The sequence below is a fragment of the Phasianus colchicus genome, chromosome Z, assembly GCF_987193195.1.
Source record: "Phasianus colchicus chromosome Z, bPhaCol1.hap1.1, whole genome shotgun sequence".
Classification (NCBI taxonomy): Eukaryota; Metazoa; Chordata; class Aves; order Galliformes; family Phasianidae; genus Phasianus; species Phasianus colchicus.
Window position 1 is genome coordinate 90,310,622 of NC_143476.1, and position 27,249 is coordinate 90,337,870.

The 27,249-nt window shown below is 41.5% G+C and overlaps 2 protein-coding genes and 1 long non-coding RNA gene across 16 annotated transcripts in view; 1 reads left to right on the top strand and 2 right to left on the bottom strand.

The window, feature by feature from the left end:
- The window catches only part of ST8SIA5 (ST8 alpha-N-acetyl-neuraminide alpha-2,8-sialyltransferase 5), a 67,230-nt gene extending 61,543 nt beyond the window's left edge, over positions 1–5,687 (bottom strand). For 2 of the 5 annotated variants that reach the window (XM_090132269.1, XM_090132265.1), the window contains exons 1-2: positions 5,558–5,687; positions 155–237 (exon numbers count right to left, since the gene is read on the bottom strand). The gene's annotated coding sequence lies outside the window, so the exon portion shown is untranslated. Of the gene's footprint in view, positions 1–154; positions 238–337; positions 357–920; positions 1,534–5,557 lie in introns of those variants that run through there. The other 3 variants (XM_090132267.1, XM_090132266.1, XM_090132268.1) reach the window with 3 other exon arrangements.
- On the top strand, positions 5,630–13,203 carry LOC116231366 (uncharacterized). 4 transcript variants are annotated; one of them, XR_016462214.1, is made up of 5 exons: positions 5,630–5,766; positions 8,848–10,091; positions 11,672–11,843; positions 12,277–12,383; positions 12,836–13,203. It is a non-coding gene; the product is annotated as an uncharacterized LOC116231366 (long non-coding RNA). The 4 variants fall into 4 exon arrangements; XR_016462215.1 differs by lacking the exon at positions 12,836–13,203 and having other exon boundaries at positions 8,848–9,831; positions 9,939–10,091; positions 12,277–12,481; XR_016462213.1 differs by lacking the exon at positions 12,836–13,203 and having other exon boundaries at positions 12,277–12,481.
- Positions 13,204–14,325: 1,122 nt separating this feature from the next.
- The window catches only part of PIAS2 (protein inhibitor of activated STAT 2), a 29,489-nt gene continuing 16,565 nt past the window's right edge, over positions 14,326–27,249 (bottom strand). For 3 of the 7 annotated variants that reach the window (XM_090132258.1, XM_031597081.2, XM_090132259.1), the window contains exons 7-14: positions 25,314–25,419; positions 24,651–24,724; positions 23,666–23,826; positions 22,967–23,100; positions 22,363–22,534; positions 20,065–20,204; positions 18,240–18,277; positions 14,327–16,900 (exon numbers count right to left, since the gene is read on the bottom strand). In XM_090132258.1, the coding sequence (XP_089988384.1) occupies positions 16,715–16,900; positions 18,240–18,277; positions 20,065–20,204; positions 22,363–22,534; positions 22,967–23,100; positions 23,666–23,826; positions 24,651–24,724; positions 25,314–25,419 (1,011 nt within the window). In that variant the 3' untranslated portion in view covers positions 14,327–16,714. The other 4 variants (XR_004167440.2, XM_031597083.2, XM_031597082.2 and 1 more) reach the window with 4 other exon arrangements.

Genomic DNA, 27,249 nt, shown 5'->3' on the forward strand with positions numbered 1-27,249 from the left:
ATGACTTTTCTTCAGAGCAGCTACCACTTTGAGATTCAGTGAGATTCCTTCTTCTGGAAATGCAGTATCCTAAAGCGTCCAGTAACCCAAGTCTTTGCAACCTCTTCTACATAATAAAGGTGGTTCAGACAGTTATTTAAGAAGTATTTCACACCTGTATTGTGTTTCTTCCAAGGTTCTCTCTGAGGTAGGTCCTGGTTCAGAAGGCAGTTCAGGTGATGAAGAAACACTCTGTCCCTAAGCACAAACAGAAAATTGGAACATACACTGGAATTATTCTATTTACTAGAGAACACAAGAAGAAAAATTCACAGTCAGAGCTGGAACACTGCTGTACCATATGCCTTCCAGGAGCCACACACAGCAGGGTCCCCTTTACAATCCCTGCCTTGCTGTTCCCTGTTGTACTTCCACCTGGAAAGACATATGGCAGTGCCAACAAAAGAAATCCTTCCTTTTTCTTTTTTCTCATCTTAATGCAATTTCCCAGCTTCAAAGGATAGTTCAGTTGCAAAAAGATATAGGACAAGTATTAAAAATAAATAAGAAAATAAAAAGTGCCTAACTGTTCCCACTAATGATGAAAACAAGTCCATGGACCTGTCAGCATCACAACCAAATGAAAACATGACAGAATGGTTGGGATTCTTCTTTTTTGCCTTATGCAACACTGACAAATTTGTCTGATCTGCAGAAATTTGGTGTCTCACAGTTACATCAGAGACACTAGAAAGAGTTCACATTTTACTTTTCAGCTCTCAGGGGAAGGGAGGTGTCATAAAATCTATCATTCTGCTCATAAAATGAAAAATACTGACCACAAACTAACATACAGCTCCACAACAGACATTTTTTTTCTGTGACTATAGTGATTTCTTTTAACATTTCTCAGATTTGTCATTACTACATAAGCCGCTTACGAATGCTGCCTGGTGAGGTCAGAAATGTTGGGAATTCCTGGAAGAGTGAACGACTACACAGAACTCTCATAACCATCCTATTGTCGCTTACACATACAGAAACTCTGAACAGTGTTGTTTTGGCGGATGTGATGCTTTTTGCCTCCTCAAGTAGCTTGAATCATTTCTGTTTGAAAATTATGCCTTTAGCAAAACAGGAAGCTGGCTGCAGCATCTGGCTCAATTAGAGCCTTCAGTCTTCATCCTGCTCTCTTCCTGAGTAATAAAGATAGAGAGATACTTCAGAGACTTCAAGCCTTTTAAGCAAAGGTTCACCAAAATTGTTTTCCTGGTAAGCTTCTTCAAACTGTGTTTATTTCCACGCTGGCTCTGCTCAGGGCAAACTTACTGCATCGCTCCTTGGCCTACGCCATTCTTTCCAATCAATTACAAAACATAACTCTGCTCCCAGAGAAACAGATGTGACCTTCTCAGTGCAATTTGACAGATGTTCCCAGTGCAGAAAAGTTACCAAAGCACAGAATGTTTGCCCTCAGTTACTTCACTGTAGAAAATCTGCCTGTGTTCTTCCTGAAGCAGATAAACATTTCATTCATTGCACCCACCCTGCCCTTTTCATTGATTTACAGAGTAGAACGAACACAACTAAATTTTCTTTATTATTTGATAAAACGTATCAATGATAAAACTTCTACATTTGTATCACTATATTTAATAATACAGTTTAATATTGTTCAGAGAGGTGGATGCCCTATCCCTGGTGACCCCAAGGTCAGGCTGGATGGGCTCTGAGCACTGCTGGAGCTATGGGTGTCCCTGTGCACTGCAAGGAGTGGGAACTGATGACCTTTAAGGGTCCCTTCCAACTCAAACCAATCTATGATATAGTATTATCACTATAAATATGATATTAAATTGTAAGAAGTATTAACTGTAACTGTATAATTGTAAGAAGTGATAACAAAAGGGTATAATCATTAATTTCTTTCACAAGCACGGACATGGTGGCAGAGATGATGTAATCTTACAAAACCTTTCACTCAGTTCCCAAACCATGTTGGGTGCCTCATTTAAGAGACCAACCCTCAATTCTAAACAAGTTGACCCAGTTCACTGGGCACGTGTAGACAAGCCAGTGTGTTTTACTAGCACAATCCCAACCCATTTCAAATTTACAAATATCTGTCTTTTCAAAATTTTCATTTTTATCGCTTGTATTTTCAGAAACAGCCATTTGGGCCCAAACAATTTCAAACCAAGCACAGCAGAAAGCTCACCAATTTGTGGTGAAAAGAATAATCACAATGCAGAGACAGAGGTCTTCAGAATCTTTTGAGCTGCTTTTCTGCATTAGTATCAGAGCCAGATACTCTTGCAAACCATCTAGTGAAGGAGAAAAGATGATACCATGTGGCATATTCTACTGTCCTTCAGTCACAACTAATCACAGGCAAATAACAGGGCAAAACGCCTTCCTGAAGTGCCTGTCTCTGCACAGCTAAGCAAGGTCTTCAGTGTAGATATCTGCTAGATGTTTGATGTTTAGTGAAATGCATTCCAGCCTTTCTGAAGAGCAAGCAAAATCCGAAGGATTACTTGACTACAGCCAATGTGTAATTTCATAAAATAGCAAATGAAACTCTTCAGTTTTCTGATGAAGAGTTTTAAAAGAACTGTTAAGTAGGAGCCTCCGAGGAAAATAAAAGTCAGTTGCACCTTATATATACCATTATGCCCCTTGATTGTCTGAATTTCAGTGTGAAATTAAGTTTTGTGGGACAGTCAAGGCTTCAGAAACATAGGCTGCAGAGATCAGAAGGAACAAAGTACAAAAAGCAGAGGCAACAAATTAATCAAACCTTTAGTTTTAAAAGCAGCAATAGCCTAGAAAATCCCGAGAGTTGGTAGTGGATTTGAACTGTTCCAGGGAAAATCCCATATATATGAGGGTGAAGGCAGACTTGAGCACCTCAAACAATGCTCAAGATCCATGCCAACAAAGGAGTGCTAAAGTGATGGTAATGAAGTGCCACCCCTGAGCTAATATCCTCCCTGAGAAAAGAGACACACCATTAACCCAAAAACCAGAACAGGCTGCCTAACTTCTGAGCTGCCTTGTGCATGGCCAGAGCAAGTCCTGCAAACACACCAGTCTCTGAACCAACAGCCTTTGATAACCCCATCCTCCACACCACCAAACGTTGTCAAAATTGATTTGTGTACATCGTGAGACCACTTGGCTCTGTTACACTCACAGAAACCCCAACTGTTTGGTGCACTACAAAACAGGCCACATCTATTTGAATGGAATAGAAAGCAAAACCTAGACCAAAGTGTCAGAAGGCAAGCAAAAAAATGTTGATTCACTCTTGTGAATAGCACACAGCCTTCATGCTGTGCTATGTCTATAGGCTTGACTTTTTATTCTTCATGTACAATTTAACCCCATTGATTAATTTTAGTGATATTATAACCAGGAAAGAATTAGTACAGCACTGACCACAGCTGAGGGTGACACTGTGGAGGAGAGAACGAGGAGAGTCATTGCTCCAAAGGTATGAAAGAAGGTTGTGCTCCTGGTTTAGATAGGCAGACAGAGAGGCAGACAGATAAATAAAAGCAGGAACGGGAGCCAATGAGCACCTGTAAAAATAATCTTGCAGGAAGCACAAAGGGTGAAAGATGCTTTGTTTAAGAGATGTATTTTCTAAATGGAATGGAGGTCTCATAGAGCACAAGAAGCTCACAGCAAGCACCAAGGGTTTCTGGTTTTTTTTGTTTGTTTGGTTTTTTTTTTTTTTTTTAACAGGGAGTCTGTTAACCTGGAAACTATCCAACATTTACAAAAGATTTGTTTTCCTGCACAGACTGGCATAAATTCAAATGTGAGGAAAAAAAAAAAAAAAAGATAATGTAAATTACATTGATTGCATCGTGGGTGTGCACCAGCCATGCAAAATAGTTCTAAAATCACATGTGTGTGTGTTGGAAATAACCAAATAATTTTCCAGGATGATATCTCTGATAAAGCAAATTTTATTCGCAATTGCAATGGTGGGCCTCCTGCAAGCAGGACAGAAAACAGTGTTACATCTCTTATACCCTATTGCCCAATGCTTATCTCTTTTTCCCCTGGTTACTCATTGGCTGAGTACTGCAAGTTCACACTCTTTCACGACGCTTCGCTAATCATAAAAATACCAAGTAAACACAAATCCTTGCCACCCATACACAACTATCTTCATTGGTTAATTGCCTTCTAACCATTGCTTTCTTAACAAACATCTGGTCATAATTTTCGGATGCCTGCTTTAAAACATAAACATAAACCTAACCTCTTAGGTGTTTAATTACCCCTCTCTAGCATTTGTGCCCTTTACCCTGGGTCATCCATCTGTCCTTGCATAGAGATAAGCTTGGAAGGAGGATAGTGGGGAGTATCTTGGAGCCTGCCTATGGCATACTAACATTCCCACAGAGTGGGACAGTTCTGCCTTGTGTAAAGGCCCTGGCTCCTTGAAAGCTTGTTAAACGTATTTCACATTCGCTGGCCCAAGGAACAATCTTACAATACATTTTCTAGTTCAGAATACCATACCTACATTGTTTAAAACATTTAAAATCAATTGCAACTTTGTGAGAAAGAACTTGTCACATAGCTCAGTAATTATGTTTCTAAAATATGTTACTAATACGTATATGGTATTTCTACTTTTCACATCAGCTACTCCTAAGGACAAGTTACAGAACACAAACACATTGTGTTCTACTTCTTTAGATCAACTGTCCACCTCAATACCCAGTGCAGAAACATTTCATTCCCACATATGTATGCAAGCACAAGAAAAGTCTGTTCTGTAATCAGCAATCAGGTCTTCAGATAGCAGAGAAGTGCACAAAGAGCCGAATCTGTCTGCCTAAGGCATTCCATACCAGCATTCCCCAGTTCTGCAGAGCAAGGTAACAGTTTCTCTCACTGCTGTTTCACAGTGAGGTGGGTTAAGGGATCTGTTCGGTGTCAGCTTCACAGCTCATGCAATGCTAGGGCCACAAAGGCGACAAAGGGCCTGGAGCATCTCCCCTGTGAGGAAAGGCTGGCTGAGCTGGCTCTGTTCAGCCTTGAGAAAGTTTTCCCTTGCTACAGCACCGCTCTGAGGAACATGGGACAACTAATCCCTGAACCACAGAACGGTTTGAGCGGGAAGGGGCCCTTAAAGGCCGCCAGGTCCCACTCCCTGCAGTGCACAGGGACACCCACAGCTCCAGCAGTGCTCAGAGCCATCCAGCCTGACCTTGGCTGTCTGCAGGGATGGGGCACCACCACCTCTCTGACCTAAATCTCCCCCTTTTTAGTTTAAAGCCACTCCCCCGCGCTATCGGCTGTGCGAGCGCAGGGCTCCACCTAACGTCCCGCCGGAGCTGCGAGAGGACGAGGAGCGGGTCGGCTGGAACATCTCAGAGCGCTCTGCAGCTCGCAGCCACGGGGCTATTGGTTCAGCCGGACGCATTCAGCCCCGCCCCATGCCCCTCGAGGCCGCCGTCTCCTCAGACACCGCGAGCAGAAGGGACCGTGCCCGTATCCGTGCCCGCGCCCGCCGCCATGGTGCATTCCTGCCTCCCGGCCCCCCCCCACCTACCGCAGCGCTGAGGCGGCGCGGCGCTTCCCGCGCTCGAGCTGAGGGCGGAGGAGCGGCCGCCATCTTGGAAGCGGCATGGCGCTGTCCGAGCCTCCGTTCTCCCGCAGCGCCGGGGCTAGGCGAGCAGCTGGAGGCGGTGCTGAGTGGAAACCGCGGGCTCGGGCAGCTCTGAGAGGATTTTGTTTTATCCTCTGAGCTGTGTAACCGTGGTGCGTGGTTGCTGGGGGGGGGGGGGGGGGGGTGCTGCTGTGTTCAGCATTTCCTGTGGGAAAATCAGTCCGTTTGATAAAGGTGTGTTTCTGTTATTTTTCCCCTGGCTCTTAGAAGCTGCCCATCATAAACACAGGAGCAAAATGTATTGCTTAGAGGGCTGGAAGAAGGCTGTGTGTGTGTGTGTGTGTGTGAATCATAGAATCATTGATACAGAAGGGACCTCTGAGAGCCATCTGGTCCAACTGCCCTGCAGTGCACAGGGACACCACAGCTAGGTCAGGTTGCCCAGAGCTCTGATCCAGCCTGGCCTTGAAAGTCTCCAGCAATGGGGCATCAACCACGTCACTGAGCAACCTGTGCCAGTGCTTCACCACCGTCACTGTAAAAGATTTGTCCTTGTAACCTAATCTCTTTAAATTTGAAACCATTTCCCCTTGTTCTATTGCCACAGACCTTTCTAAATTCTGTCCCCTTCTGTCCTGCAGCTCCCCTTTAGATACTGAAGGATGGAATCAGGTCAACTCGCAGCCTTCTCTTCTCCAGGCTGCACAGCCCCCGCTCTCAGCCTGTGCTCATAGGAGAAGTATTCCATCCCTTGGATCATTTTTGCGGCCCTCCTCTGGACATGCTCCAACAGTTCCATGTCTCTCATGCACTGAGCACTCTCCATCTGTATGCGGTGCTCCAGGTGAGGTCTCAGCACAGAGCAGAGGTGCAGGATCACCTCTGTTGCCCTGCAGGGCGATCCTTCTTTTGGTGCAGCTCAGGATACTGTTGGTTTTCTGAGCTGTGAAGGCACATTGCTGGCTCATGTCCAGCATGCTGTCCACCAGTATCCTCAGGTCTTTTTTTGGCAGGGTTACATCCAATCCTTTCATCCCCTTGTTTGTTTTGGTAGTGAGGATTGCTTCAACCCAGGTGCAGACATTGCACTTGGATTTGTTGAACCTCGTGAAGTTCACCTGGACCCACTGGTCAGCCTTTCAAGGTCCCTCTGGATGGCACGCCATCCTGCTGATGTGTCAGCCGCACCCCACAGCTTAGTGTCATCAGCAAACTTGCTGAGGGTGCACTCGAACCCACTGTTGAAATCACTGATTAAGGTACAAAAGAGTATCAGCCCCAGCACTGACTGGGGAAGTGTCACTCATCACCGTTCTCCATCCAGAGATTGAGCTTTTGACCACTGTGCTCTGGACTCAATCCTGCAGCCAGTTCTTTGTCCATCAAACAGTTCACCCACCAACTCCATCTTTCCATTTTCAAGAGAAGGATGTTGTGGGATACTGTGTCAAAGGTCTTACCGAAGTTCAGATAGATGACATCAGTGGCTCTTCCCTTCTATTAGTGCAGTGACACCATCACAGAAGGTCACTAGGTTGGTTAAGCATGGCCTTCATGAAGCCATGCTGGTTCTGCTATATCAGCTCCCTGCCTTCCATGAGTTCAGCAAAGCTTCCAGGAGGATCTGCTCTGTGATCTTCACAGCACAGAGGTGAGACTGCAGGTCAGTAGTTCCCAGGATCATATTCTTTTAAAAATGGGTGTGATGTTACCTGTTTTCCTTTCATCAGGGACTTCACCTGATTGTCATTACTGTTCAAATATCATAGAGAGTGGGTTGGCAACTAGATCAATTACCTCAGGACTCCAGGATGCATCTCATCAAGACCCATAGACTTGTGACTATTCAGGTTCCTCAGGTGGTCACAAACCTGATCTTTGCATACAGTGGGAGGAATGTTTCTTCCCCAACACCCTCCTACCAAACCAAATGTTTGAGGGGCCTGATATGTTGAATATGCACTGTACTCAGTGCCACAGTGCACAGATGCTGATGAAGGATGGTCTGACCTGGATCTGGTCAGCTTTCCTCATGGAAATTCTCCGTTTCTAGAAGGGAAGGTAGTATACTTCCTCACTGAAACATCAGTAATTCAGATGCTTAGTACCCTCTTATGTGCAAGTATCCTGCCACTATGACTAGAAATAAAATTTCCTGCTTTCCCAAGAGCAGCCTGCCTGAATGAGCAGGTTACAAACCAATGTTGGTAAATCTGACTCAGTTTCTTACTGTAGTCACACACCTTGATTAGTTTGGCTTTGGAGAAGATAGAGAGGATGAAAAAGTCATTAAGGTGTCTGTCTAGTCACAGAATGCTGCTCTGACAGAAATGTTTCTAAATACACTAAAAGAAGCAGTGCCATCACTGATAGTGGAATAAGCAACCCCAGAACAATGCAGGTCTCAGAGTGGGGATGTGTGGCATCTTTTGTTACATTTCAGTCGAAAAAGACAGAATAAATGAGCCTCTGAGTTACATGAAATGCAAAACGTGTCCTACAAGACACTGCAGACCGATCCATGTGAGTACCAAACCTCAATTTCTCTATGCAAGTGTGAAATCATATAACTGATTTTTGCTGTGACCTCGTTATGTGTTCACACTGTATTTGTGCTGGCTGTGTTTCTCCCCTCCCTGTAAGAGCTGGTACGTTAGAGATGCTGAAACAACGTTGATGATTAGGCTGGAATATCTTTTTCCAATCTTAATGATTCTGTGATATTCTGTTTTAAAAGAAAATAGTGTTCCTGTCTGATCTTTACAGTAAATTTTGGAAATACCACTAAGGTCCAGTGTAGAACATTGTGAGAAAGTGGCAGTGAAGCATTGAGGGGCATTGCTAAGTGATGGGGCTCAGTCAGGTCAGTGGCTGGACTTGATGATCTTGGAGGTGTTTTTCAACCTCACTGATTCTATGATTCTGTGCATGTGTTTGTTATTTTTTTCCCTTAGCAAGCCTGTCCTATTATTTTAATAGCAGCCATTCTGGTGACGTTTCACCTGCTCTGAATGTCTTTTTTTATTCCAGTGAATCAGAATTTACCAGCCTGTTCTTGTGATAAGCAGATACACATACATCTTTGTATTTCTTGATGATTAATTAATGCTTCTGGAACCTCTCTCTTTTATTCTTTTGTGCATTTGATACCATGTTCTGCTGAAACAGTGCAGTTATCTCTGCTGTAAGCTACTGTTAGCTTTAGTGCGTATTTTGTTTTTCTTTGCTTATAGAAAATGTATTTCTGAGCTGAAGTTACATCATGTGTCATTACCGTAAGAATGTGGACTGCTGTAAGAAGTGCCCTGCAGAAGAGGAAGACTGGAGATGTTAGCGAGCACCAGGGATGAGCTGCAGTGTGGGTTATGCAAATTGCTGCAGCCAGCAGGAGAAGGGCTGTTGTCTGTCTGCGGTGGCAAAAGCGATGTTCTGCTTGAAACAAAACAGTGATTTTCTCTCATCTACACATAATGCTTCCTTCTCCTTCATTTTTGCTCCCCATTGTTGACAGATGTTCCTCATGCAGTAGTCATAGAAAGATGCTTTCAGTTTGGTTGCTCTCTAGTGAACAGATATGAAGCTCTATACCAGCTCTGTAATGAAAAACATCTTAAATTAAAATGATTATTGATTTTTAATCCAGCTTTGTGTTTTCAGTTGTCTTTGCAACAAAAGTTGGTGTGATGCCAATGTCTCTTTCCATTGCAGAGCAGTGTAAATAGTAAATAGTTAATTCTGCTTTGGCATTTGGATAAAAGAAGTGGTAAATAAAATGTTTGGAAGCAGGTTGTGCTTATTTACTAAAACACATTCCTGGAGCCTAGCAACAAATGAATATTAATGCTGGAATTGAGTACTTTATCTTTTGTAATATAATTTATTTTATTAATGAGTTAATTAGTAGAAACTTAAGAATGGATTACCTAGTTGTATTAGCAAAAGCAACTTGTTGTGATAGGGCAAAGTGAATGCAAAGTCAGCTAGCAGTGTTATGCTCTTAAAAATACTAAAAATAACAAAGGTGTGCTGGGCTGTCAGCATTAGCTTCATCTAAACTATTGATGTTATTACCGAGCATTTAGTGAGAGTACTGCTAATTATTTTCCTCTTTTTTTTTTTTTTTGGAAAATAAATGTTGCAGCAGGAGTTGAGAAGGCAAAAGTGCAATGTGCTGAAGTTCATTCCAAAAGCGAACAGTTATATTTATCTAGGACATAGTGAGTAAAGCAATGAAGAATGGTGGCATAATCCCAATAAAACTGAGCAACATACCATGATGGCAGTAGGAAATTAATCTTGTAAAATATTTTTCAATGTCTTTCAGTAAGAACCTCACTCAGTAAAGACATCTGGGTCAGATTCTGTTACTATCCTACTGATTCAGACAATCCTGGCTCCTTGTTAGCTTTTGCTTTACTGAGAATGGCCTATGAGTGCCTTCTAACTTCAAAGCAATAATCGCAGATGAATTAATCAGGTAAAGAGAATGATCACCTGGAACAAGTTTGTTGTGTTGTAATGCTATTAATGATTTCATCAATGACCTAGAAAAAAAAAATGAAGTATAACTGCTAGTAAAACTAGTAGATTTTTTTCAAGTGAATTTGATATTGACTTTAATAATAATTAATCTCTGCAATCCTAATTAGTTGGTAAATTAAATGGTTGTCCACATCACTTTGCAGCCAAATGTGCTGAAGGTAAGAATCCAACCTGGACCTTAATTCTTCAGGGTGTGGAAACTGCTGGGAAGGAAAGGTCTGGTACTTGCCAGAGCAAAGTTAGTGACTTTGCACAGTTCTTTGCAATGAAGCTTCCTCCATGCTGAAAACTTCACAGTCATAATGGCCTGATCGTAGTGCCAGGGATGCAACAAACATATATGTGCAGAGGGTATGGGCTGCAGATGGAGCCTTAGTCTCCAGCTCCAGGTGTTCAGATCCATTATTAAGACCCAGACTGTGTTGGAAACATCTGTTGGTACAGTGATAGAAATGCATGTTTCTTTCTTTCTGTGTTAGCTGCAACTTAAGCACAGATGTGCACAGATTGTTCTGGTGTTTTTCTCCATTCGAGCAAGTGATGTGGTGTGTGATTTTGGTGTGTGTTTAATATTCCCCATCATTTTTCCTCCCACTTCTGCTCTTTTTTTGCACTATTTGTAGAAATAACCACCTGAACTGCTGTCCTGTGACCTGCAGGTAACTCAATACAAAGTGAGACAAGCCCTGATTAGTAAGACTTGCTAAGTTGTCACGTTTTTAATACCTGGTAATTACCATGTGAGATTTTTTGCAGTAGTACATACTGACCCCTCACTTGGCAGAAGTGAGCTGTTCTGACTCTTGAGGTGAATTCTCCACTTTTGTGCAGTTTTTGTTTTGTAATACTAACCCTGAGTCTTACCTCTGCTCTTCATCCTTTGAAAATCATAAAAGTCGTAAAAAATATGAACAACTATTAATAATACTAAGCTTAACATTGTGAACAATTTCATTTCTTCTTTAGACTGAATATAAAATCAAATGTTGTAAGTTTAAATGTCACAGACTTACTGTAAAAGGAAACTAGGGTATTGTTTTTCCTCCTCATCAGCTGAATTTCACAGTAGGCCACATCTGAGTGATCACAGTTAAGAAATCTAGCATTAGAACAAGAAAGATATATCACAGTCAAGTCTATGTAAGCTTGCTTGTCTCTTTTATGTGTTATTTTCCTCTGTCTTTTAATATTACCTGTCTATGATATGTGTAGCTGCAAAGCTGATGAGTTGTAAAGTCATCTGAAGCATGATTCTTCATGTCTGACAGTGACATAATGCTGTGATATTTTAGTATATATTGCATAAAAATTCAGATGCAACCAAAGCAGGTTTTTTTATCTTAAGAATATTAGAACTGAAATACTGAAATCCTATCATATTTTTTGTCTTCTAAGTACATCAAGGAATGTTGGCACTGTAGCAGAGCAAGTATATTTGCCTAATCATTGCAAATTTTAAAATAATGAAAATATTGAAAATAGCAAATTATTAAAATGAATTATCTTCCCTTACAGGATAATTTCATTATGTATGAACTCTGACTTAGCCTCCATCAAACAGCATAGAGAAGGCTTGATGTTTCTGATTAGCCTGACTGACTCTCCCGGAAGTGTTGGTTTCTCCTTTTGAAGGTCCAGCAGCTTTCTGTCACTGATGGTGCTCCTGTTGTGGTTGACTGTGTTTCAGGTAAGCAAGACCTTCTAATTAGAAAAACCACAGTGTATTTTATTTCCTTCCTTTTTTGGGGGGGCAAAAAAAAAGATAGGTAATAGAAGCTTTCTGTAAGTTGTAGCATCTCACTGAATGCAGTTGACTATTCTGAATTCCCCATGAAATTTGAATGTTAATTAAATAGTTTATACTTTACAACATCGTTTCCTGCATAGTTTCATTGTGCCATGTCTGCCATGTTTTGGTGGATGAGGAGATCAACTGTTCTTTTGATAAGGAGATTGAGCATGGAGCACTCCTAGAAGCTATATAGAGATGATAATTATTTACATTTTTGAATATTTGGGGTTAAACAGTTTGAGGATCTGACATTTTCTGGTTTAGTCTGTATGTTTGTTAATACTAATGAATTCTTAAAATATTTGCACCTTAATATCTCTTCTTCTAGTGTATTATTGAAGAGTCTGGTGGACATATAATTACTGGAGCTGGCAAGCTTCAGCTAGAAGTTTGTCTTAAGAATCTGGAAGAAGATCATGCTTTACTCCAATTAAGGTATTCAGCAATTTTTGAGGACTGCAGTATATGGAATATGACTAGATATTAACCTTTGAAAATATAAAATCTGCTGTTGCTGGTTTCCTTAAAGCAACTTCCTTAAAACAATTTGAAACTTTTTAAAAGAGGAGAGCTGTATAAGTAGTGACAGGAATTTTTTAATATATTAATGAAAGAGCTTAGAATTAGTATGTAGATTTGAAGATGCAGCCAACAGGAAAACTAACTAGAAATAATGATGGCAACCATAGATGTACTGCTGGAAAAGTTGTTTCTCTTGTTAGAGTTAGTAGAATAGTCTGTGCAACCAAGAACACATGGAGAGGAGAACACAAAAGATAACACTTTTATCTGATACTGATATACAATCCATAAAAAGACCACTGTAGGATAAAGGAGATTAAGAATTCTGATTTTATCAGCTCAATGTTGTCTCTTCCCATCTTCAGATCATTGTTTGAAGTTGACTGCTTTTCTGGCCCTCAACTCATTGGCCTTTCCTGCCAGCAGAGGGTGCCAAAAGAACGTGTGGCATCTGCAAATTAAGACTCCAGTGTTGAACTGGCTCTGTACCCACTGTTTTGAATTAAGGTCTTCCTCCGAAGCAGGTTGGATAGAAGAACTTGTTTGTTGAGGCAGCATGCAGGATAATTTGGTATTTGTTTGAATGTGTAAGAGAAGGATGGAGAATGGGCCTGAACAGATTAGATGGCTTTCCATGTCCTCACCAGTCTTATGGCTACCATTGAAACAGCACGTGGCCCTTCCTGCATTGCCACCAAACCACCGTATGAGTGTGCTACAGAGCCCTTCCTCTGGCCTTGTTTTTTGTGTGTCTCTTTTTCCTTTCTCCCAGTTATAAAAATCTTCAAAAGCATTCTGTAATAGCAAATGAAACAACTGAATGCCTCTTTTTGTGTCCCTCCAATCTATTAGCTTCAGCTGATGCTTCCTTCATATCAGAAATGAGCATGAACCATTGATCTTTATGCACTGGGTTGGTGTGGTTTTATTTTCAGCCCCCAGCTGTATCCTTCCTGATACACTGCTGCCCCTTTCTTCACATCTTTGCATGGAAGCTTTGACCAGATGTGTTCTTCTTCTCTGAACCTTTTTTCAGTTCTGCAGAAACTGCTGCAGTAAAAAGAAAACCACAGCTACACTCAGCATTCAAGGTGCAGGCTTTCACTGGTCATGTTTTGTTTTCTGTGCCTTACCTTTGACTGCTTCTGGACATGGAATGCTCTTATACTGCTTGCTGTAATGCTAGGATTTCACAGTGAGTGGTAGTGATCAGGCCTTGTTACATGTGAAATACAATCTACCTGTACATTCTTTAATCATGCAAATTGTCTTTCATATGCTATTCTATTGCCTGTTTTTTGGTCACACCAAGTCCTTCTGCAGTTTTGCAGAATTGGTCTCATTTTTACCTGCCTGAAATAGTTGCTAGGAAAGTAGCAGTTTGCCAACACTGCCTTATTCAGGTTCTGATAGAGTTAGGGTGCAGAACTTCACAATAAGCCGTAACTTTTCTACTGCAGAGCCATCCCCTTCTTTTCTCTTTCCTTTCCCATTATGTTTTACCACTGACTTGAGATCCTGCACTGGTGGCCAGGCTTTTCCACAGTGAACCTCTGATCACTGCAGATTTTGCCTGAAGGTCCTTATGGTGCCAATTCTTACTCATGGCTGAAAGACGTAAGTGCACAGGCTTGAAGGAGGGCGTTCCACCTCCAGATAACTTTGTAGATTAGCTGTAGTCATGTGTTTCATGTGGAGGGACATGCTGGAATTGCCCTGGGACCCCCAGTCTCCACCCAATATTCTTGCAGGGCTATTTACATCATGTATACATCCCTTCAGCCAGTTCAGCGATCTCACACCTCACCTCACAATTAAGACCACAAACAGCACCATCAGTAAAGTTTTAAGCAGTTTATTCACAAGGGCTCTCGAGCCTCCCCCCACTCCTAGCTCATTTACTGTGCAATTGTGATGCAGAGAGCACCGACCAGCTGCAAGCCATTAAAAAACACTTCATGAGCAGCGTGGCTTTATTAGAAATAAATCATGCTAAAAACTGATCCTTAACAGATACAAAAAATTAACAGGTAAGGAAAGGAGAAGAAAATGGATGTAATATTAAGACCAATGGGTGAATTGAGGATTGGTGTGAAAGATGATACAAAAAAGGCAATGACAAACAGCAGTGCAGCGTTAAAAATGAGAGTACAGAGCAGACAAGAGGTACAGTACATCCTGCTTCAACATTTCTTATCCATATGCTTAGTTCAAATACTGTAACAGTACTGGAAGGCAAAAAAGCACCAGACATTTGATGAAAGAAAGAAAGCATGAAACAAAATTAGGGAAAAATGAATGCTGGAAGTAGGGAAAGAGTAATCTCAAATACAGTTACTCAACAGAGAAACAACACTTGGAAAAGTTGCTATGTCAACATATACAGACAATACCATTATTCCAGCAGTACGGAAATGATTTTCCTGGTCTGTAACCTCTTCCACGTACAGCACTGCCTGCGTTATCCCCAGAAACGTGCCGGGCCATGCCCCACACGCTGAACAAGGCAGCACAGCAGAAGAGGAGGTTATTTCCATCTGATAACGCGGCCTTCTGGTCATGGCAGTTCTATGGTGGGACAAAGCATCATTCAGCCGTGAACATATGAGGGCTGCTCCAAAAGTAATGCCTCCTATTTCACGTTGTCAGCCCACAAAGTCAGAGGCAGATGATGGTGGTACGGCAAGTAGATGCTGAACTTTCTCATCAATATTCCATTTTGTCATCATGCAACAGATGGCAGCAAAGGGGCAGTCCAACCGAATAGCATCTGACATGGAAGTGTTTATGAAGCAAAGATGTGAAACTGAATTCTTACATGTTAAAAAAAAAAAGACACCCACTGATGTTCATTTATGAGCACGGCTAGGGCACTAATTCATCACTGGTGAAAATACAGAGCTAACTAACAGTAGTGAATAGCTGAAAAAGTGTTTTGTAGCTGAGACTATGCTCTATTCAAATAGCGTTACTGTGTCTTCATATCTGTTGTCATTTCCATGGAAATAATAGGAAGCATTACTTTCAGAGCAACCTCCGTAGATCGAGTCGAGTGGGAGCAGTATGCAGCTCAGCTGTTTTGCTCCAAGAAAAAATACTTACAACATGGCAAGCCAGACTGCAGTATGCCCTAGCAGAATGCGGCCGTTGCAAAGGTGTGGGTAGAAAACAATTCTGCACTGGAGAAATCAGCAATGTGCTCTCTCCTTACAAGTGTCATAGAAAGCGGGCAGCTCACTGGCGCATTAAGGGCAGAGCTGGTGGTGGCAAAGAAAGACACCAGGTACTTTAAAGCAAGGAAAAACTTTGTCATCTTTTGAAGTTATCAAATCAGAACTCAGCTATGTCCCAACTGTGCATAGTTTGGGGGTTTTGGTGGTGGGAGAAGTGTCCCACTCTAACATGGCAGCACAGAGAAGTTGTATAATGCAAGGTTTGCATAGATAGCTTGCCCATCCCCAGCTCAAAAAACATTAAGAAGTCACAGTTAGGAGTGTTAAGTTTGTGAAGAACATGAAATCTAAAGAAAAAAAACTCCACTTATAGCCCCTTCCCATCCATCCCAGACAAGGGGAAAGTGGGGATCACAAAACATAAAAGTGAAGTCATGGCTATTTCACAAAGCTTCATTGTCTTAAATGAAGTTTATTACCGGCCCCAGTGAAAATATTAAAAATTCACCATCTATCTTTGCACCATTTTCCAGGTTGTTGTTTTTTTTTAGAGTGGTTAAGTGCCTTTTTTATTTAAAAAAAAAAGTCTGTTTTTACATTATTGCTGTTTTACAACAAATCATAGAATCACAGGGGTTGGAAGGGACCTTGAGATCAGTTAATCCAACCCCCTGCTAAAGCAGTTCCCTACAGAAGGTCAAGCAGGAAAGCATCCAGGCAGGCCTTGAGTATCTCTAGAGAAGAAGACTCCACCACCTCTCTGGGCTGCCTGTGCTCTGTCATCCTCAAAATTAAACATTTGTTGTATCCATCCAACATGTCAGTTTCCCCAGAACAATGCAGAAACACAAAACGCATGTTCTGAAGGGGCCTCTCCTATACCAACTATTTAATAAGCGAGAAAAAAAAAGTTCTATCACTTCTGTCCCTAATGTAAATGAATTTACTTCATTTTCCATAAGGCAGATCCTTTCAATAAATATCAGAGTAACTTCGGAGATGCTGAAGTTCCAGAGATACAAGCAGCAGCTGTGTGCAATTTCTCCTGGAGTTCCAATGCTGCCTCTTGTTTCAGTCCAGTGAGATGATGTCAGGAGCACTGCCGCTGCTGCTGGTTATAACTCCCGTCTCACTCCTGTTGGAGGAGCTAACGTGTGTGTTGCTCTCGTGGTGACTGGTCGATGTGATGATGCTGCCAGGCGTGTTGCTTGTTAAGGTTGAGGTGAGACTATCCAAAAACATAGGAGGACAGTACTGCTTGAAACAAACAATGAAAAATGAAGAGACTAACTGCACAAGGGAAATGTATGCTCTGAAGATACATCTTCCCTACAACAAACACAACACAAGTGACTAGCAGGACCTCACTAGTGCATGCAGAGCAAGAACGAGAGTTCTTGCAAGTAAGCAAGCACAGGTGGGAGCAGCAATCTCTTCTTCGTCCACTCTGTTCTTCCTCCTCCTAACCAGTTAGTCTGAGCATTTACTGGCACATTAGGAAACACTATCATGACCACTATCGGGACTTCCCAGCACTGTGTCCAAATGGAAACCTGTAACGAACAGTGTCCCTCAAGGGTCCATACTGAAATTGGTACTACTGGAATCAGTACTACTTGTATCTTACTTAATGACAAGGATAATGGCACCAAGCTGAGTGGTGCAGGTGCCGAAAGAGGGGATACCATCCAGAGGGACCTGAACAGGCTGTGAACTGAATAAGGTTCAGCAAGGCCAAGTGCAGTGCGTTGCTCCCCGATTATAGACATTCTGGGCACAAAATACAAGGTATAGGTAGAGAATGGATTGAGAGCAACCCTGCAGAGAAGGGCTTGGCGTACTGTCAGATGAAAAGTAGTGTGCACCTGCAGCCCAGAAAAGCCAATCATCCTGGACTGCATCAAAAGGAGGCCAGCAGGTCAAGGGAGATGATTGTCATTTGCTACTCTGCTCTCCTGAGAACTCCAGGTTGAGTACTACCTTAGTTAGGGAGGCAGTATTCCCCTCTTGAAGGCTATCAACTGTCTGTGTAAGAATCTAATTATAATCCAGTCATTTATGCAAATGAAAGCAGAAGCAGCAGCTAGTTACTTCTGATCTACAAAACTTCCATGTGTGGTAAGGCCAAAGGATTTTGTGTGTTATACTGGAGAACTTGTAAAAACATTCAGTAAATGTGCCCAGACAATGTGACAATATAGTTTTTACAACTCAATCTACAATTATTATCAAAACCACCCACACTGAAATTTTTACAGAAGTTAATCTGGCTTACAGATATACAGTATAAACTAAAAGCATGAAAGACATAATAGTATTCATGTCAGCACTGTGCAAGTACATGGTTTAGTAAGACAAAGCAAGCTACCAATAACCTGCTGTGCATGGATTCATAGTGTCATTAAACAGAATCCTCCTTTAATACAATTTTTCCTCATTACCACCTGTTGGTAAAATGTGTTTTCCTGGTCTGTGGTTAGATCTAAGCAAGTGGACTGCAAATGTGATGTGAATGACAACATCCTGACCATTACCGAAGCAGTGTTTCATAGAAAACACTCTTGGAAATTAAGCCCTTGGCAGTTAAGAAACATACCTGTGATTCAACTGGAATTAGTGAAAGGAAATCCAAACCTAGAAAGAAAAGAGGGATAATAAACTGACGTGTCTTCCTTCTCTTCATACACAACAAGTTTAAGGAATTTCTGTTGTTGTCGTAGAACAGATTTTTGCAATTGCTATACAGTTTCTAAATGAAGTATACCACTGTGACACCACTCTCAACGACTTCAGGCAGCAGCAAAACACGTTTTCTAGTACAAGTGGCTCTTTTAAGAATGAGGATGACAATGATGTATTATTCACTGGATATTGCAGGGTGGTTCAATGTGGTTGCTTAGATGGAGGTTGCCATTTGGAGCTGTTGTTCATAACACAAGTTTCACTGCATATTGTACCTGACTTGGCCAAACTGGGACATGAAGAGTGTCATCACATTAAGGATGCTGGAATGAAGTAAAGTCACAACATGCACAAGTCCAAAAACAAGCAGCAGGTCTCTTCCTCCACCCATAGGCAGCCAATAAGGAAACATTTCTAATATCATCCCCGTTTTGCGTCTAGACAAATAAAAGGAACGAAGAAGAGGAAACTACAAGTAGTTCAAGGTAATCCTCTATGAGCAGTGACAACCAGCGCCCATCCTTTATGCCATTAGCACGTAAGCATTTAGGGCAAAATGTTTAAAAAACATAAAATCAATGAGAAATCGCAGCCATTTCTATTTCAAAATTTTGGCCTTGTGTTTGCTATGCCAACAGAAAGAAATGGTAAGCTTTCTCCCTCCCTCTCTTGTTACAGTATAGATCTGTTTCAGCCAGTGCCATCTTTACTCTTCTCCATTACAGAAAATTAAAGAAAAATTTTAAAGGAGATGTAAGAGCAGCTGCTTTTACAGAATTCACAGCTGTTGTTCATACACATGCTAGAACTTCAGTTGGCAGAGATGAACAAAGTTCTAGACTTCCATTCTCTCAGCTTAGTCTTCTAACCAATTTGGAAAGAAAATGAATTTCTTAACAAGGGAGAAGTGGAGGGAGGGAGCAGTGAGGCAACCAAAACGGACAGAGAAACAAGGGGAACGATATCCATCCCAGTGCCAAACTGAAAGAAGATGAAAAAAACCCAGAGATGCGGCAGGGGAGAAATGGAGACAGGCAATGGAGCAGGGCAGGGGAAGGACAAGAGGCCCACGTGACACCTGCTGTCACAAGTCACCATTTCCTGGGCTCTAGGTTCACTACAGCCGACAGAGAACCCCCAGAGTCCCTACACACAGCGTTCTTTTCAAGGAGCCAGGATAGAAAACAATCAGTATCCCCACCTTTTGTCTGATATTTAGCAGCAGTGTTGAAGAATACATCATAGGCATTTAGGGTTTGTCTAGGTAAAGAAAGTCAATAGAGGTCAGCTTACATATTGTAGCTCACCTTAACCTTTTTCATACAGTCTAGACAGAGCACCACTAGAATTAGCTAGCAGAATTAGCTACATTTAGGGCTGGGATGAGTTAGTGCCATTACAATTCTCAATCTTAAATAAGCAGCTACTCTCCCTCACATCTAAAACAAGTAACAATCAGGTGTTTACACACAGTCTAATTGGATATATCAAGAAGTGCTTCTGGCTGCCATTCCAGAGTGCCAATTTGAGGGTGTACCTCAGAAGCAAGGTTTTTCACATCACTGTTGGAAGTGCAATCTGAAACTGGAAAGACAGCTTGTACTAGACTCGTCTAGGCATCATATCAGGGCAATGCTATATACAATCCTGTCCCATCTAAAGAAGTTAATTTCCAACTTTTACCCACCCCGCATATTAACAGTCTCTCAGAACATACATTAAAAATAATCACCACCTACCTGGCAAGTCTGAGGAAATGCTGGACATTGGTGGGTGGTGGAATGGCACGGGGTAGTCTGTTAACGACGGAGGAATAGCAGCAGTATCAACCGTCGTCACACTGGGCACTCTGACAGAGGATGGCTGATACATGAGAACCCTGTTTTAAAGGCACAGCATGTTACAATCAACCTTGCCATAAATTACAGAAGAGATATTTTGCATTCTCGTTCACAGTCACCACATTACAACACAGCTACAGCGTGGCTACTCACTACACAGTATTCCACTCTAATTTCCTTTCATTACAGTCTTCATAACAACATCATATCTTGGCTCTCAACAGCAGCTGTGACATAAGAGCAAGCTGAGATTAAAATAAAGTACAGTGCTGGAGTCATTCAGAACAATCAGGACACGTATCTGCAGAGCACCCTGTGGAACATATGCAGGTGGCCTGAGCCAAGAGCAGGGCATTTCAAGTCCTTCTGCTGCTCCTTAGCACTAAGTTATAGCACTAAGGATGCAGCTGACCAGGATTCAGCCCCCACAGCACAGACTTCCAAGCCTGGAGTTCAGTCTTGAATTTACCCTGGCCAACAGCCAAACCTAAGCTAAGTTCAGTTCTCTAAGCACACAGCCTATCACAAAACTCTTCAGCATACTTTGCAGCACTGTAAAAGACCACGTAACAGGCAATCTGGCACCCCACCACCTCCACCAAGTGCTTCATACGCTTACTGTCAGGTAACAACAGCAGTCCCACTTGCAGTTGTCCTGTATTCCTCCTTTCAACTCACCAGCAATTAGTGCAATCTAATCTTCCCCCATAAACTACTGTGCAATTACACTACTGGTTTCAGACATTTGGATTTCAGACCCTCAAGCACCTCCTTAACATCAGCTCTCTGCTGTTGCTGCCAAAAGGAGGCCACATCACAGTACCACCAAAGCTAGCATTCAAGCAAGATTCTTCACAGGAGGCAAGCTGTTCTCCAGAAGCCTGGGCCTAGACTTTGATTTCAAGAAGGAAAACATGCTACTTCCATACCCAAACACTGAGGAAAATGAACTGGTTAGATAAAAAAGAGAATTCAGTCCTACAGTTATGATTGCAGGCAGTCACCTTGGACAAACCCAGCAGTTTGGAAAGAATCTTGACATCTTCTGGAATGTCATTAAGAGATGTGTTCACAGCTATTTTTTATATCAAAATAAGAAAGTCTCTTGGGAAAGAGCCCCTTCACAGCATTTACAACAAGCAACAGTATTTCACCACCACTACTGGAGGTAGCTGCTTAACTGTTGCTAGCCAAAGACCACACACTGCTGTTTGAACACAGCACACACACCTGCTTATCATTTCAAAAGCTAGCAAAACAGAAAGGTTTGTTTTTAAAAAGAGAAAAAGAGAAGCCACCACACTGAGAGAGACACACCTTGTCCATGCAGTTGGATAACCAAAAGGCCAACATAAAGCCAATGCTTCAAATTGCTATGTGGAGCAGTGCCTGTTGGAGAACCTAACCAATGCCCTCTTCTCCCTGCTTTGCTGGTTGTGCACCCTACAGTTCTCATGTCCTGCAACCTAAGAGCAAGAACAGTGTGGAAACCTCAAAGACTGGCTATAGCCAAACTGCACAGATCATAGCAAACAGAAGGCAGAACAGCAGTCAGTTAACTCTGCATGACTCAGGACAGGGAATTCAGACAACTACAGAGATAAGGGGATTGACCGAGGACTTAGGAAGCCCTTGGCTGTGTTAACCAAGGCACAGAACTGATCAACAACCAAGGCCAGCAACCATGACCAAGACATTTCAGATTCTAACAATGAGATAGAAGAAAAAAATTACTGTCTTGATTCAAAACAAGGAAGTGCCTTCCTCCCCTTCCAAGCTAGAAGAGATAATGTGCAACACAGCTGTTTCCTGAGCACCAGAGCACACGATAAAGGGTAAAACGCAGTGAGAAAAGTCTTTAAGATGACAGTAACTCAACAAGAATGCATGAAGTTCCTGCAATTGGGATAATCTGATTTCTAGAGAGTTCTGTACATTAGCTTAATTGGTTTCCTTTTCTGCAGATAAACATCCTTGCAAACACAGCCTCAGCACATCTTCTGAGAGACACAAACCTATGCAATAATGGTTTGCCTGCACAGACGTACTGTAGCAATATAACCTTCTGAAAAGAGAGGCCTAGAAGTTCTCTGGAAGTTCAGAGCTAAATCCCAAAGAGAGTGTTGATTCAGTATGTCTACACATCAGTTTATCTGATACACAACAGAATACCAACTAACTTCAAAATTGACAAACCCTTTGGTTGGGCTTCCTTGAGTTTCAGACATGAATATGCACTTCCTTTTGGCTGGAGGATCTTCCTCTTCATCAGAAGAGCTTTCTATAGTCAAGTCAATAACATCAACTTTCTTCTTGTTTACCTCACTGGCCACCGTCACAGAACATGGTTTGCTAACAACACTGGAACCTAAAACAGAAAAACAAGTATATATATATATATTTTTTAAAGCTGCTGACATCAGCAGTTCCAATTTGCAAAATTTTCAAATCCTGAATTAGATCATCTTTAAGACCACTACAGAGGTGACTACAAGCCAGGAACAGTTTTATTAGTGGTATTCGGTGTTACATTAAAGCTCAATTTTCTCAGTCTCCACTTATCAGTTTTAGGCCATAACAAGAGCAACAAAAGTGTTGTTATAAAGAACAAAAATAAAACCTATACTTGCAGAGACATAGCCTTTTCTTTTTACATTAAATGAAAAGGTGAGAAGAATTTAGCACCCTCTCCATGAAACAAATATCAATGTCCATATCCATCATCCCAGCTAGAAACACCAAGCCTCCAATGCATCGAGCCTTTTAGTTGATTTACCACCAATATCCACAATGTACTCACTTTCTATTTTGGTGCACTGTGGACTTGAGACTTTAACAGCATCTTTTTTAGGCCTCATAGGGCACCAGGAACCATCTTCCTGGAATTTAATCTCATCCACATCTGAACATTCATTAAGGATTTCCATAAAGAGTCTGAAAAAAATGAAGTGGTTTTGACATTTGGTTCCAGACTTTTGCTAAGTGAAAATGAGACCGCTGAGAAACTATGATCAGCATCAACCCATAGTTGATCTCCCTGGTTTATCTTACCTGACAACCTGCAGCTGTAGCCTTCCCCAGCAAGCATACATGAAAATCCAGAGTATTCCAACCCACCCATATTTTACTCCAACATTACTGCAATTCAGAGATTTTCACAAAGTAAAAACCATCGTCCTTCAAATCAACTTTAAACTTTAACTCAAATTGTGTCAATAGCTTCAGAGATAGGCTCATGTAAATGGAAGACAGCCTGAGATGTCACATTTGGATTTCTCTAGATAGGATATGCTGAGGCTCAAAAGTTGGATGACTCCATTAGGAGATTAGTTTACATAGTTTGTTACAAAGAGAAGCTAAAGGATTCTAATGGTTCCTCCCAGTTTAATTTATTTTGAGAAAAAAAAAAATGGCTAAATGTCTAAACTTCAGGTCACAAGCATAAGTACATTATGAAAAGTTGGAAATAGTTCTGCAGTCTGCAAGCCCATTCTCTTACCCATCTAGTATCAGGCTCTCATAAGCTGCCTTTTTGTCGCAGACAGGACAGATCCAGGTAGGCTTCTTTTCATTCATTTGGAGATAAAGAGCAGCATCAAAACACTGCAGGTGTGTGCAAGTGACAGCCCGGCATGGGATTGTCAGTCTCATTTTCCCCAGCTGAGAAGATGCATTTAAAGAGTGTCAGAGAGAAGAGAGTGAAGCAGACTTGTATGGCTAAAAATGAAATGAGACAACCAGCAGGGAACTATCTTTTCTCACTACAAACCCAACACCAAGGTCACTGCATGCAAATCCACTCCATCAAATCACATACAGTGTACCTGAAGGAACAATAATGCAGTCATCAAAGTCTGAGTTGAAAATGATCAGATTTTTAATGGACCTACAACTATATTTTGATTTTTATTAGTGAGACCTACTAAAGTACCTATTTTGTCATTTCAAGGGTTTGCGAGCTGCAGTCACGTTAGAATGGCATTATACCAATGTCAGTGTAAGACTTAACTGACAAGTCACAACATCAGTTTCTGCCTGGGAAGAGAAAACCACTTAGCTGTGACTTTGTTACAATGTGATCAGGTTATCTTCCAGTTTTAATAGTGGACAGTAAAAGCAATACTGCAAAGAGCAGATGATCCCAAGGCTCACTGTGCCCTTTATTTATTCCATCACCGTGCGCAACCAGACGATGCCTCAATACACAAGATCATTTCATTTAAAGGTCTCAACATATACGCACACAAGTAGCAACGTGATTCCGACAGCACTGCAGCTGGGGCATTCACAAGTTCAAGCCTGTTGGTGGAACACTGCTGCAACCAGGTTGCTTGCAGATACACCCTTCTCCCTGTTACATCTTAATGAAGCAGTATGTAATGAAATCCCCTTACATTTCCAAATCAGGTCTCTTAAGAGCAACCCAACTCTGTACTACAGATGAAAACATGAATCTGTACATGGCAGCTCCCAGCCTTACTTACAGGACACATCAGAGACACCCGCAGACTGGTGGTGGCAATCTCACTGTCAGGATCTGCTGTTAGTTTTTCTTTAACTATAAAAACAAATTAAGAAGTTACAGACAGGCTCCACTGTTTACAACCCCAGTATTCATTCAACAGCACATGCATTTTGTTTCCAGCTATCTAAAACAACTGAGTATCTAAGAAACTAGCTTATAGCTAATACCAGTGGGATAGCTTCACTGTTCGTAGGTAACGGATAAACAGCACATCATGAGACTGCTTTATGTGCAGCAGATGCACTGCTAGCCACATGTTAGCAGGGTAAACTCTACCCAACGCATAAGAAGAAAAAATAACAATCAAGGAGTGAGGTACGCAGACAAGACAATCAGCAGCACATGCAAGTGAAGAGAATGCATATTTAAGACACGCACTGCACCTCACTGCCCACAACAGTAGAAAGTGCTCACAGCATTCCTGTAACATTTCAGTCTCTAAGTACTCTTCTCTATGGGTTAGGGATCTGTGCTGAACCATTAACAGCTACCTCAGTAACAGCAAAAGGAAGCTTTAATATTCTAGGTATGGACTTTCTTTTCTAAATGCTGCAAGTCTCCTGAATATTATCAATTCTGGTTTTAAAAGAGCCATTAATTAAGAAATTTAAATTTTACTTACTTAGTGCTCTGGAATGATCAGGGTTTCTGATACCTTTCATTTTTAACCTCTGCAAAAGCATAGCTGAAGTGAGCTGACGAACGAGATACACAGACATGGAGTAACTCTACAAAAAGAGTAAGTAAGGATGAGATACTGATTTAAGGCAGTAATTCTGCTACAACAGATCACTTACACTGTTCTAAGTAAGACTAAAACATACTGATTTTTTTCGTTGGTATTATGAAGGTATTTTGAAAAAGCACTGACAGATGTCTTCACTGCTATGAAAAAGTCCACACTTCGCCTTAATTCTTCTAACCAAGTCAAATATGCAAGTTGCAATTTAACTGCAAAAAAGCCTTATCCTCCACAACTAAGACACAAGGTGGGCTTCTTCTTGAAAAGAAGTTAAATAGAAGATACACTTTTTAAACATGCAGTCTATAAGAGATTCTCATTCACACTCCTAAACATCTCCCCTTTTGTTCTATCATTAATGCAGAGTTCAAAGACAAACCTGCTATAAAGATGAACATTTTTTGAGATGCAAACTCCACCTTCAGAGGGCACACAGCTGCACAGGTTGACAGCTGAACTTGATAACCTTTGTGGTCTTTTCCAACCTAAATGATTCTGTGCCCTCATTTCTTTGCACCTGCTCTTTGGCTTGCCATTCCCAGGCCAAGTCTCATTACAGCCAGCCTATAGGATCGGTACAGTGCATTTTTTAGTATATACTGCTGTTCCTTTGCTCATGCCTCTTGCCGGCATCCTTTGTTCAAGATTTCCTCTCTTCTGGGTCACCAATGAAGAGAAGAATCTGCAAGTCCCACAACTGCAGAATGATAATGGTTTCATCTGTAGGACACACAACCTGCAATGCCTTATGTTCACACCCTGCAGTCACCTTCTTATGCCTCCTGTACTATAAGGTTTAAGCGCATCTACCACCTTGCTCCTGCTTCATGAAGTCTACAACTGCACTCTGAAGACACCTCAGTCATCTTTCTCCTACCCTGCTGTCCATTCTTCCCTGTATCTGCACTTCTTCCTCAAGCCACCCAAGCTTTCAGGAAAATGCTTCATTGTTAAGAACAGGTACATTGCACAGATATTCTGCATTACAAACACACCGTGGTTCAACTGAGCACTTCTAAGACACACCAACCCCAGAAGCAATTGATATCAGTAGCCTGACACCTCCCAGTTACACCTCCCAGAAACATACCACCTAAAAGCTTTCTGAACTGGAAATTGTACTTGTGTTTAACTCGTAAGTGCAGTTTTAATTCAAGAGAAATTATTTTCATGTAAAACATTAACCTTGAAAGAATAAAGAAGGAAATATCCGTTAAGCAGTTCTTCCTATGAAATAAAAATTGCCTTTGCCAACTATTTGGAATTACTCTGATTGAAAATACAAAATATACTGGCTGACTGATAATACAAAAATGCAAAAACCTGAGAAACAAGTACACACTATCATGACCCCTTGGCACAACTGTTCATTTTACAAAGCACTCTCCAGTGAACCGCTGCAAAAGATACTGAGAAAAACTTTTGAAGACATGTCTACGTAACCTGATGTTCATAGTACTACATAATCAGGCTACAAAGAAGCATGGAGATTCTCCTTTTGTTGTGTCTGAACTGTTTTGTATTTGCATCACAGAAAGATATGGGTGTTTTTGACATATCTCAAGCAACTTCTAATAGCAAAGCTGACAGAAAAGCTCTCAAAGCCACACAACCCTTGATTCCATACAGAACTCTTTGCAATCCATACGCAAGTTTTTCATGTTATTGCAATCCATGCTTGCGGAGCTAGCTTTGTTTCCTAGCACTAGTTTAGCCACTAATCACACTACACCTTGCCAGCAGTATGAAGCAGTGGATTAGAAGCAACGCTAGACAAGTTTATTTAGTCTACTGCCCACATCCTACAAAACAGACA